The following is a 14,233-nucleotide window of genomic DNA, read 5'->3' on the forward strand; positions in this document are numbered from 1 at the left end:
TGTGTCTCGCTATCCAATCAGATCAACAAGAGAAGTGACAGTATTTATTGTGTGACACTGTCTGTTGAAAGTGACCGTATATACATACATCACAAATGTACCCGCTAAATATTGAATTTATCCAAGCTATTCTACATGTTTCATACTATTTGAATGTGCATACATATCACAATATCCGTCTTAAAATTATTATTGTTTGCTAAATGTATGCATATACAGCAGCATACGTTTCTTGATACCACAAGCATCACAAATAAAATGCAATATATATATAAAATACATAAATCCATATGATACATTTAATTGCGTTTGGTTCCTAGCCCAACAAAGACAAATCAAATGCTGGCCAAGCTATCTCGCTTGTTCTGTCATAAGGGACAGTGGAGAGCTGCCAATTCGATGAGCCGCCTGTATCCAATATCTGGAGGCACGGTCGACTAAGGCGCCGCAATTTTTTATGCAGAATTGCGTCCCTTGGGCACGCTACTAACCTATGATCGTGGGTTCGAATCCTGGTTGGCCCACATTATGCTTCTAGGTTTGTCAGCACAATACCCGTGCTCGATGGTTTCACCAAAGTGGTAAACATCAATTCGGGCTTTCCTGACACGTTGTGATATAACTGGAATACTGTTCAGAGCGGCGTTAATACTCACACTCACTCACTCTATACAATATTCCCTCACTTACCATGATTATAGTATACATGTGTACTGTGAGGCGCTGTTTTACTATGTATTCCCTATTTTGTACCAAGACATATTTTTATATGACAAAATGTATTATATAAAAAGTAAAAAAAATGCATCTAAATCTAAAAATGTATTTGTGATATCTAAATAATAGAAGTATTGTTTGATATCACAAATTCGATAAGGGATATCAAAAAATAATTGTCGTATATCTTATAATTGAATTTGTGATACAATAATTCATTTTGTGATATCTGAAAATAATGGTGAATAATAGATATAAAAAAATCGAATTTTTGTGATATCAGTAATTCATCGTTTCATATTAACTGATCTATTGGAGTTCAGGATTAGAAGTGCTATATTAGCAGATATTTCGAGATGATTAAATATATTGAAGTATATTAAAAATAATTCACAGATAAACACAAATATATCTATAAGCTATAAAGTTACAGAGTGAAAGACGTGACAATGTCATAATATCTACTGTGGTGGGTACCAAGAAAGTGATATTTCGAGATAATTAAATATATTGAAATATATTAAAAATAATTCACAGATAAACACAAATATATCTATAAGCTATAAAGTTACAGAGTGAAAGACGTGACAATGTCATAATATCTACTGTGGTGGGTACCAAGAAGTGAATTTATCTGAGGTCATAAATTCATTTTCTATATAAACCATAAGTAGTTTCGGAATTGTAATATCTTTAAACTAAGTTTGTGATATACAAAAAATCGAATTTCGCGATTTTGTAATTCATTTTTAATATCACTTACTCTATTTATTCATGTCGGGTTCGATTCCAGACATGGGTACAATGTGTGAAGCCCATTTCTGGTGTCCCCAGTCGTGATATTGCTGGAATATTGTTAAAAGCGGCGTAAAACAAACACTCACTCACTCACTCACTCAGTAAAGAATAAATACCAAAACAGCGTTCACAGACACCATAGTGTGGAAACTATACAGGGCTCTACTTACCAGCTCGACGATATACATTTCGTGTTACATTACACCCGTACTTAAATGATGGGCATATCGCATAACTTTGCACCTACATAACAATGACGGTATTTGAAGACAGTGCATAAAGCAAGCATCGAAAAGGGTGTTGTCATAAAAACAAATACATGTATACCTAACAGTGAATTTGCATCGTGTGTGGTACACTTCTCAATGTTTACGACGAACCTAAGCTTGAATAACAAGGGAATGTCTTCATTCTGCAGAGGTCCTCACATACATATACCATATGTAGAACAAAACCCAAGCAGGTACATAAATGAACCATAAAAGAAACCCGAAGAATGGCTGCAGGTGTTGATTCTCGCTGGCTGTAGTCAAAGGGAGGCGACTCGTCTCCGACTGTCCGCTAAGCGTAGAACTGAACGTAGGTATCGTCTTGCACGATCATAAATACCGAGTTCTCGCAGAATTCTCTGGTTGGGCCTGGGTGGTCTTGGATGGGATAGACTCAATACAACGCTCCTTGAGTTAAAAAGACAAGCAGGCAGCGATTGCTACACTATATACAGAATCAAGACGTTTCTAGAGGATGGCTGTTTTTAACGCAATCATGCTGGCTGTTCTTATTCGGCCAATCTCTTTACAAATAGGAATCGCAGACTGTGCTCCTATACATCCGATACTAAAGAAGTTAAAAGAATAACAGGAAACGACCACGTATATGACTACAGATGGAACGTTTAGGCACGGCAAGATGTAAGCCGGGCACCCTTAGGATGTTCCTTGGGGACATATCTGATATTTCTTAAGATCTTGTTGTAACCGATTTCATAGGTGAATAACATGTTGCTTGGTAAAAAGAATGCAGATCGAATAGAGAAAGGGCGCGAAATACTGCTTTATAAAAAAGGCACGCTGTGTCGTACAAAGAGATGTTAAAAGATGGTACTTGTTGTTTCCCTGCCTGTCGCCAAGGGGATAAAACAAGGACTGATCGGCTCGGAGTCTACAGTCTAGATCTGGCTGGTGTATATATTAGACAGTCTAGATCTGGCTGGTGTATAAATTGGACCACCTAGATCTGGCTGGTGTATATATTAGACAGTCTAGATCTGGCTGGTGTATATATTAGACAGACTAGATCTGGCTGGTGTATATATTTGACAGTCTAGATCTGGATAACGTTTATAATATTAGACAGTCTAGATCTGGCTGGTGTATATATTAGACAGTCTAGATCTTGCTGGTGTAAATATTGGACCGCCTAGATCTTGCGGGTGTATATACTAGTATTAGACAGTCTAGATCTGGCTGACGTATATATTGGACCACCTAGATCTGGCTGGTGTATATATTGGACAACTTAGATCTGACTGGTGTATATATTGGACCACCTAGATCTGGCTGGTGTATATATTAGACAGTCTAGATCTGTCTGGTGTATATATTAGACAGTCTAGATCTGGCTGGTGTATATATTGGACCGCCTAGATCTTGCAGGTGTATATATAAACCAGTCTAGATCTGGCTGGTGTATATATTAGACAGTCTAGATCTGGCTGGTGTATATATTGCACCACCTAGATCTGGCTGGTGTTTACATTAGAAAGTCTAGATCTGGCTGGTGTATATATTAGAATATAAGACAGTGGACTAGATCTGGGTAACGTATATAATATTAGACAATCTATATCTGGCTGGTGTATATTTTTGACAGTGGACTAGATCTGGCTAACGTATATAATATTAGACAGTCTAGATCTGGCTGATGTATATATTAGACAGTCTAGATCTGGCTGGTGTATATATTTGACAGTTGACTAGATCTGGCTAACGTATAAAATATTAGACAGTCTAGATCTGGCTGGTGTCTATATCAGACACTGGACTAGATTTGGCTAACGTGTATAATATTAGACAGTCTAGATCTGGCTGGTATGTATATGAGACACTGGACTAGATTTGGCTAACGTGTATAATATTAGACAGTCTAGATCTGGCTGTATGTATATTAGACACTGGACTATATTTGGCTAACGTGTATAATATTAGACAGTCTAGATCTGGCTGGTGTCTATATCAGACACTGGACTAGATTTGGCTAACGTGTATAATATTAGACAGTCTTGATCTGGCTGGTGTCAATATCAGACACTGGACTAGATTTGGCTAACGTGTATAATGTTAGACAGTCTAGATCTGGCTGGTGTATATATTTGACAGTTGACTAGATCTGGCTAACGTATATAATATTAGACAGTCTACATCTGGCTGGTGTATATATTAGACAGTCTAGATCTGGCTGGTGTATATACTAGTATTAGACAGTCTAGATCTATCTCATGTATATATATTAGACAGTCTAGATCTGGCTGGTGTATATACTAGTATTAGACAGTCTAGATCTGTGTGATGTATATATATTAGACATTCTAGATCTGGCTGGTGTATATATGAGATAGCCTAGATCTGGCTGGTGTATATATTTGACAGTGGACTAGATCTGGCTAACGTATATATAATATTAGACAGTCTAGATCTGACTGGTGTGTATATCAGACACTGGACTATATCTGGCTAACGTATATGATATCAGACAGTCTAGATCTGTCTGATGTATATATTAGACAGCCTAGAGCTGGCTGGTGTATATATTAGACAGTCTAGATCAGGTGCCTATAATAATAACACCAGCCAGACCTAGACGTTCTAATATGATATACGTTGGGATTATCGCCGCTTTGAACAGCATTTCATTTGTAAGTGATACAGGTCTCATGTTAGTTGCGTGCCCAAGGGACGCAACTCTGCACAGCGAAGTGCGGTGCCTTGGGCGACTGGGCCACCCGTGCCCCCACATACAGAAAAATGTAGTGAGTGAGTTTGGTTTAACGCCGCTTTTAACTGTTTTCCAGTTATATCACGGCGTGTCAGCTTAATGTGGGAGGAAAGCCCGAAGTGATGCAGATCTCAGACGTTTACCACTTCGGTGAAACCCACGAGCACGGGTATGGTGCTGACAAACCTAGAAACATAATAGGGGCGAACCGGGATTCGAACCCACAATCATAGGTTCCTGGCGTGCCCAAGGTACGCAACTCGCGGCGTCTTAGACGACTGGGCCACCCGTGCCCCCCAGAAAAATGTAACTGTGATGATGATTATATGGTCACTTACAAGGTTTTATATTTTAGCACATAACAACTCTCTTTTCTTGGAAGTCTTGAATTGTACTAGTATTTTATTTGGGCTGAAGTTGGAAGCTTTCTACAGATCCTTTTTGAGTTCAAATAATTCAAGTTACATATTTCAAAAATACGCACCACATTTGACAATGTCATGAAATATCCGTCAGGGGTTCATTTTAATTAACTGGTATTACATTATAAAAAACTAACAAGTAAAAATCTTAATCTAAGAACTTGAACCAGTGAATTTATTTGCATAGTTTATCTACACGAAGGCATGGAGGGCAATCGTGAACGAACCCCCCACCCCCACCTCATCGTGCCGTTTCCCCTCAAAGCCCTTGGGTGCATGTATATTCTCTTCACGAAATATGGACCAAAATCTTGTGTGAAAATAATCATTCTGGTGGGAATGGGATGCATTCGTTTGTCGCTCTGAACGCCAAAAAACTTTGTGACCTATGAATTAAACCAAGTGCAAAGATACAGTGACACGCATGAACTTTCAAACAGTCTAGGCAGGTTTGTCATTCAAGTGCAAAGAAGTGCCAAAAAGTCAAAGGTGGATATTTATACGTCGACAGAGATCTCCAGCGTGTCTTACATAAACTCTTTTTTTCTCAAAGATTTTAATAAAAGTTAAGATATATATTTGCCGGTGGATCTGATGGAATATAGAACACAATTTGGGTTGCTTCATAACCTTTCTTGTCAAAACTATTTAATGGCGTGTAACTGACCACAAAACAAAGTGGTATAACCACTCAAGGCTGCTACAAATGACCATCAATGTACTAGCTGTATGAGCAAGACTGGCATTTTGTGAAGATACGCACGTGGTGTATAGCAAGTCAATTTTCACATGACGCCTGTGACATTTCCAACTTGCACTGGCAGTAGGTGCTGGTGGAGACTTCCCGTATCTCCACACACTGAGACTACGATGTTTTCAATTAGTTAGTGTGGTTCTTTAGGGGGACTAAACCCATGTTTTCGTTGGACAGGGTGTGAAAAGTGGCACGAGAGAGTGCAGATCATCCCCCCCCCCCCCCCCCCCACCCCCCAAATAACCTGTGGCTCCCTTTTTCTGGGTTCTCTAGCCACTGCGGACACTATGTTGTCAGTTGCAACGTGGCGCCGTCCTTGCCTATTCACTTTGGTTGTTAATAGAGTGTGCCACAGAGATGCCAGGGAGCTACACACTGGTGATACAATAGATCACAGAAGATTGGTTCCACACTACAGGGGTATTAGACTCAGCAACCTAAATGAGAATATGGGTGGGCAGGGGGAAGTAAGAGCTGGTAGGGCCAGCCAGTGTGAGAGTGTTAGTGAAAGGGGGAGCAATCTTGTAGGTGAAGGATGGGCTATGCAGATTTGGTGAGTGAATGTACAGGCGTGCTGTGTGCATCAGTATGGGCCAGTCTTTGTCAGTGTGTGTAATTGTGTGCGTGAATGCGTGGACCAGTCTTTGTCAGTGCGTGAATTGTGTGCGTGAATGTGTGGGCCAATTTTTGTGTGTGTGTGTGGGCCAGTCTTTGTCAGTGTGTGTAATTGTGTGCGTGAATCAGTCTTTGTCAGTGTGTGTAATTGTGTGCGTGAATGCGTGGACCAGTCTTTGTCAGTGCGTGAATTGTGTGCGTGAATGTGTAGGCCAATCTTTGTGTGTGAGTGTGTGGGCCAGTCTTTGTCAGTGTGTGTAATTGTGTGCGTGAATCAGTCTTTGTCAGTGTGTGTAATTGTTTGCGTGAATGCGTGGACCAGTCTTTGTCAGTGCGTGAATTGTGTGCGTGAATGTGTAGGCCAATCTTTGTGTGTGTAATTGTGCGCGTGAATGCGTGGACCAGTCTTTGTCAGTGCGTGAATTGTGTGCGTGAATGTGTAGGCCAATCTTTGTGTGTGAGTGTGTGGGCCAGTCTTTGTCAGTGTGTGTAATTGTGTGCGTGAATCAGTCTTTGTCAGTGTGTGTAATTGTTTGCGTGAATGCGTGGACCAGTCTTTGTCAGTGCGTGAATTGTGTGCGTGAATGTGTAGGCCAATCTTTGTGTGTGTAATTGTGTGCGTGAATGCGTGGACCAGTCTTTGTCAGTGCGTGAATTGTGTGCGTGAATGTGTAGGCCAATCTTTGTGTGTGAGTGTGTGGGCCAGTCTTTGTCAGTGTGTGTAATTGTGTGCGTGAATGCGTGGACCAGTCTTTGTCAGTGCGTGAATTGTGTGCGTGAATGTGTAGGCCAATCTTTGCGTGTGAGTGTGTGGGCCAATCTTTGTGTGTGAGTGTGTGGGCCAGTCTTTGTGTGTGAGTGTGTGGGCCAATTTTGAGTGAATGGTACTGGTCAATCATCTGAGTGAGTTTATTGACATCATCTCTGTGAATGAATGTATTGGCCAATTGACATTATTTGTTGTACATGTCATTCTTTGTCAGTCTTGGCCAAGCTTCGTAAGTGTATGGGCCAATTTGTGCAAGCAGGTGTTTGGATCAATCTTTGTGAATGAATGTATTGGCCAATCTGTATGAGTAAGTGAGTGAGTGAGTTGGGTTTAATGCCGCATTTAACAGTATTCCAGTTATATCATGGTGTGTCAGCTTAATGTGGGAGGAAAGCCCAAAGTGATGCAGGTCACAGACGTTTACCATTTCGGTGAAACCCACGTCAACGGGTATGGTGATGACAAATCTAGAAACATAATCAGGGCGAACCGGGATTCGAACCCACAATCATAGGTTTCTGGCGTGCCCAAGGGACGCAACTCTGCACATCGAATCGCGGCGTTTTAGACAACTGGGCCACCCATCACCCCCAATCTGTATGAGTGTGTGGATCAGTCTTTGTGAACGATTGTGGGACAATGTTTGTGAGTGTGCCTGTGTTTTGTTTGTTTGTTGTTTAAAGCCCCACTCAGCAATATTACAGCTATATGATGGCGGTCTCTAACTTATTGAGTCTTGAACAGACAATCCAGTAGTTAACATGATGAGCATCAATCCACGCAATTGGGATGACATGGCTTGCATCAACTAAACCAGCGAGGCTGACCACACGATCCCGTTAGTCGCCTCTTACAGCAAGGATGGGTTGCTGAAAACCTATTCTAACAGGGATCTTCAGGGGAAGTAAGTGAGTGGGTGGGGGTACAGATCCATCAATAACGTTGGGCAATGTGAATGTGTATGGGATGCAAGACAAACGTGTATTTATCAGTGGGAGGACAAATGTAGGTGGGGCAACATTCTAGGTGCTTGATCCTGTAGCTGTATATCAAACGGAATATGACATAAAATGAACACAGGCAGCTTCCAGTTTAGAGCACCTCCTCCATAACTTAGGTCAGACATTCTACAAAACCAGTAATCACATATTTCCTAGTGTAAGGAATTTCATCACAATGTGAAATACCTCAAAATTCCACTAGTTACAAAATACATGTATCAACACTTATTTCTGTTTCTTTTATTGCTGAACCATGAACAAAACAACAAAATACTTTGAATTAGTATAATAGATTTATTCTTCTCTTGAAATAGAAAAGAAAAGTCAATGTGCATTTTGACAAAACACAAAACTTCAGATGATAGACACACTCATATGACAAGGATAGGAAAATATATAGGGACAGATTCATTAAGTAGGAAGTACTCACATCCCTACAATAACAGTTTGAAGATGTACGATTGCACTGATCATGGCATCTGTGTTTGTCTTGATGAATGAACATCACAGCAAAACAAGATAAAAAGTATTTTCAAACATTAAAAATCAATCCAAGTTTAGAAGCTTGATAATTATGTCTTATATACTTCCTTCAAGATATCGGAGTTGTAGCTCTGAATAATAGGGTTTTGATCCTTCTCACATGTCAATATTCAAGGGCAGGTAACTGTGATCCCTGTTGGTCTTTATGTAGCTTGGTCCCCCATCATTGTACAGTATTCAGGCCCCCTGTAAAAACTTATTACTGTTTCTTGAACGGCAGGAATGAGTGAATGGTGTTGAATGCAGCTGTCAGTTATGTTCCAGCTACATCACAACATCCTGTGAACATTAAAGTCTGGACGAGGCCAACCACAGGCTGATAGCATCAACAAAAGCCGACACCATCAGCCAGGCCACCAAGTCTGAACACCTGATCCATTCTATGAGACTCTTACAGAGGCTAACCAATTCCCACAGGGTGCAGTTGGCATAAAATAATTTCCAAAGTCCAATTCCCAAAAGATCCAATGATCTACAGTTTGAATTGATTTTTTTACCATCATACTGCAAAGGAGAATATTTCCAACATATACAATAGATATTGAACACAAACCCTATTCTAACAATGTACACACATTAGAAGATTCAGTTTATACCCCTGTATTGAATACACTGCATAGAGTAACTGTGTAAGCTAGTGTCTCAACTACATCACAACCAGTATCAATGTATGTCAAAACCAAAGCACCTGTTTGCATGCAGAAGGTACAACGCTGCACTAAGGTAGGTGCCAAGTATAGTGGTGCAATGACATGAGAGCCTGTGTTCTGTGGTGGTCATACAGATATACATGTTGTCCCTGCTCAGATCCACCATTAGGTAATGAGTGAGTGAGTGAGTGAGTTGGGTTTAACGCTGCTTTTAACATTATTCCAGTAACCCACAAGCATGGGTATGGTGATGACAACCCTAGAAACATAATTGGGGACAAACCGGGATCCGAACACACAATCATAGGTTTTTGGCGTGCCCAAGGGACGCAACTCTGCACAGCGAATCACGGCGCCTTAGACATCTGTTCCCCATTAGGTAATAAAGTCAAAAACATTTTAATATTTTTGACATGATCAATAATCCTGTATGAAATCTAGTCTTAATAGTAATTGTCCAAATTGTCTAGAACTTAATGGAAGAGTTATCTCTTTGCATATACATTACTGCCACGGTTGCTAATGACTTGGAATTACCCAGTAGTTTTGGGCCAACTGAAAACTTAAAAGTGGAAAAAAAAGTGAAAAAAAGTTGAAAATAAATATACCGGTAATTTCCATTTTTGGACTCCTGTGTTCTTCATTCACATAAGCCACATCCTTATATACAAACACCATGATTGAAAAGCTGGATTCGGATGGATTCAGATGATCTGCACCATACAAAACTGATCTGTAGAAATGCAAACAGAAGTGTCAAAATGTCCAACATGGATGAGTAAGTGTCTCATAAACTGATGTGACCTTGCATCAGGTTAAGTTTACTAAAGGGGGATAACTCTAAAATGACAGTTAAACAACAGGGGTGGTATGGTACTTGTGTGGTGAAATGGCCAACCGATATTCCGGCCTACATTACAGACCAGACTCTCTAGAAAAGGAGTTTGCTGCATTGATGGGAGTACAAGGCAACATTTTAAGAGAATGGAAAGAAAAGAAAAGGCTGATTAGTGCCTGAAAAGAAAATTCTACTTGTTCTGAATATTTAGACAAGGCACAGATGACCGTAGTAGGAAGAATTTATGGTAAAATTATTGCTTTCGAAAGATTGTTCAAAATCATCAAAAATACTCATGATTTGTTTATTCCTCCTATATAATCCTACCATATGCTTGTCGCCGCTCATACTCCTATCATAGACTGCTACTGTATCGTCCTACCACAACTACAGTGCCTGCATCATCAGCTGTGACAGTCTGCAGGTAATCAGGAACAACTGTCCATTTTTGTCAGTTGATGACAAACTTTGTCCATCCAGACAGCTTACAAGAAAACAGCTTGCATCGCCATGTTCCGCCATACACACAGGGATGTGACCTAGTCCAGAAGCCGAGATGCAGGACGTTGGGAGATTTAATAGCAAGACATTTGTTCCTACTGTAATGAAGACGAGCAGCATCTCATTGTGGGTATACAGTCTGTGCATCATTAACTGGCCTGTTCCATTACATGTTCCTGTGAGTCATTTCGTGAGATATATTTGTACAGAATGACCATTTAGACGTTTTAATATTTGCAACTACCACCAAGATCTGCACCCGAGTCAGCTCCAGTCATAGTTCACAAACACTCAAACAATGCATAGGTATAAAAAATAATTTTTCCATGATCAGGACAAAATGCATACTGACATATTATCACTGCATTAGGCCACATGTTTGATTTATTTAGCTTCATATACATTTTTAAGACAATATTTGAAAATGAATGAAAATAAACATGTAAACCTAGAAGTGAGTCCGTAAAAAGTAAAAAAATTGTTGCCAAAGAAATTTGTTCATAAAACCAGCTACTACTTTAGAGCATATCATAAACAATTTGAAATTAAAAAAATAATAAACATAATAAATAATAATAATAATGATATTAATGTGTGTATTTATATTTGTGCTAAACTCATTACATATTTTGTATGTTCAAAGCACAAACAGATTTGATTTCATACCCTTTTTAGTATTAAATCTTAATGATTACCAAAAACATAACATGTTTGCATTCTCAGTGGGAGAACAAAACACATAATTTCAATCACTGTGATGAATGCTGCAGTTGCAACTTACAAAGTAGTAAGACATTGTTAACTAACAATGATAACTTGTACTGTTGTAGTTGTTGCAGGTATAACTACAAAGTTGGGAAAACCGTTGAATCCTGGAACCTGTAGAGACATTTTCTATTTGCACTACTCAATCAGTGGTTTGTCCAACTTGAAAGAGGACTGTAAGTTGTCAGGTGTTTACATAACTAAAAATCTTTCACACAATGCACATACAAAAAAAAAAAAATTTAACATTTGATTTTTGAATAGAAACATCAACAAACAACAGACAATCAACACCCACACACCTATCAGAGAGGAAATTTGATGTCCTCATCGAACATCTGGTTCCTCATAATAGCATTGTTGCCTGTGTCTATAGAAAAATCTTCGGATAGTTTCCTACAATTTCCAAAGATCTATTTCAATTTGACAATTTCCTGATCTATATTTAATCTTCTCCATGGTGGACAGACAATGCCATAAGTTCCTACACATTATCTAGGCTAACAATTCAATATGGGATGCAGGTCATATCATGGCACACCAGTTGCAGAGTGAAAACTATTTAATAACCAACATGAATACTTAAGTATCAAGAAATATCCTCTATTCCTGATAAGCAGTTTATACAATTAGAACTTGTAAAAAGTGTAATGTCATAAATCCTATATCTTGCCAACTCCATTTTATATATATATATTTTTTAGGTATTCTTCATGTCATGTACAGAAATGTAAAAATGTCCCAATATATTTTTGAGTTAATGCTGTTTGATCTGACATGCTTTCACTGTATCTTAAAATTCAATATTGAATACATATTGTTTGCAATTTAAAAAAATTTTTTTTTTACATTTACTGGTAATTGGTAGACAGTTGCACTAACCCATTATATCACGATGAGCAATAAAGCTTAAATATTGGGAAAGTTTCTTTTCCTGTCACCAGGTTTATTAAGTATTTTCAGTAATAAAAGAAACTTGAAAGTAGACCAGTAAAAGAAGGGAAGTAACCCTCTGACTTGTCATTTCACAAATATTGTCCATTCCAAATTTTCTCTATTTCCCTTATTTTAAGGGATCACTTTAGAAACAAGCCTTGTATTTTAGAATTGTAGTTTTCATTTTGATGATGGAAAATTTAATAAAAAGATAGAGATACCTACCCCCATCCATAACCATGGCAACTGTGTATTAGTAAAATGCATCATTCCATCCCATTCATACTACCTACAGCTCACTAACCAGTCTGGTTATTCTGATGTGTGTCCAGCATTGCACATGAACTGATTTTCACATGTTATAATAGTTAGTTGCCCGATGTTCTTCAAACTTCAATTGCTGCTTAGTATTTCATATTGGTCATTACACAATTTATGCTGCTTATGTAAAATATTATATACAATGCTGGTATCATCTCTGTACACTGACATGTTACATGTATACACTGCTCCTATATACACACAATCAGCTATCATCATGCTGGGGTACTTGGGTGATGTCTACGCCTTCAGTCCCTTGCTCTCCAGGAAAGCATTTGGTAGGGGGTCACGACCCAGGAAGTTCTTTAGCATGTCCGCCCCATCCTAGAAGCAAACATAATTATGATGATTATGATTATCATCATAGAGCTGTTGCAGTAACACTTGTTACTGCCTACCATCACTATCATCAATGAGCTGTTGCAGTAACACTTGTTACTGCCTACCATCACTATCATCATAGAGCTGTTGCAGTAACACTTGTTACTGCCTACCATCACTATCATCATAGAGCTGTTGCAGTAACACTTGTTACTGCCTACCATCACTATCATCAATGAGCTGTTGCAGTAACACTTGTTACTGCCTACCATCACTATCATCAATGAGCTGCTGCACTAATACTTGCTTCTGCATACCATCACTATCATCAATGAGCTGCTGCACTAATACTTGCTTCTGCATACCATCACTATCATCAATGAGCTCTGCACTAATACTTGCTTCTGCATACCATCACTATCATCAATGAGCTGCTGCACTAATACTTGCTTCTGCATACCATCACTATCATCAATGAGCTCTGCACAAATACTTGCTTCTGCATACCATCACTATCATCAATGAGCTCTGCACTAATACTTGCTTCTGCATACCATCACTATCATCAATGAGCTGCTGCACTAATACTTGCTTCTGCATACCATCACTATCATCAATGAGCTGCTGCACTAATACTTGCTTCTGCACACCATCACTATCATTACAGAGCTTCAGTTCATACATAGTCATTGAGGTCATAAGTGTGACTCAAAACCTGTTGTGAAACATCACGTATCATTGTTCTAGACAAAAGATGCCAGAAAAAATTATGTGTACAAGTATTTATATAAAGTATTGAAAAACTAGACTTCTCAAGAAGACACTTACCACAGATCCCCCTGGTGCAAGGATGCAGTTTCTGTAGCTGGCGCCGACAGCCGGATTCATGATCCCCTCCTTCCGGAACCGTGAGTAGAACATGTCCATGCAGAACACCTCACTCCACTGAAACATGGAACACGCCCTCACTTATACATCACATGGTGAACACATTTAGGAGTCCATGCAGAACACCTCACTCCACTGAAACATGGAACACGCCCTCACTTATACAGACACATGGTGAACACATTTAGGAGTCCATGCAGAACACCTCACTCCACTGAAACATGGAACACGCCCTCACTTATACAGACACATGGTGAACACATTTAGGAGTCCATGCAGAACACCTCACTCCACTGAAACATGGAACACGCCCTCACTTATACAGACACATGGTGAACACATTTAGGAGTCCATGCAGAACACCTCACTCCACTCAAACATGGAACACGCCCTCACTTAT

General features: G+C 39.3%; 1 protein-coding gene across 1 annotated transcript in view; it reads right to left on the reverse strand.

Annotated features, from left to right (window-relative positions):
• Nucleotides 1–8,399: 8,399 nt before the first annotated feature.
• Nucleotides 8,400–14,233, reverse strand: part of LOC139478904 (thimet oligopeptidase-like) — a 38,961-nt gene continuing 33,127 nt past the window's right edge. Inside the window, exons 16-17 of the mRNA XM_071261587.1 lie at nucleotides 13,774–13,890; nucleotides 8,400–12,948 (exon numbers count right to left, since the gene is read on the reverse strand). Of these exons, the coding sequence (XP_071117688.1) occupies nucleotides 12,865–12,948; nucleotides 13,774–13,890 (201 nt within the window). The 3' untranslated portion in view covers nucleotides 8,400–12,864. The remainder of the gene's footprint in view (nucleotides 12,949–13,773; nucleotides 13,891–14,233) is intronic.

This window comes from Haliotis cracherodii, unplaced genomic scaffold (assembly GCF_022045235.1).
Source record: "Haliotis cracherodii isolate W230 unplaced genomic scaffold, xgHalCrac1.p SCAF_4, whole genome shotgun sequence".
NCBI classification, from domain to species: Eukaryota; Metazoa; Mollusca; class Gastropoda; order Lepetellida; family Haliotidae; genus Haliotis; species Haliotis cracherodii.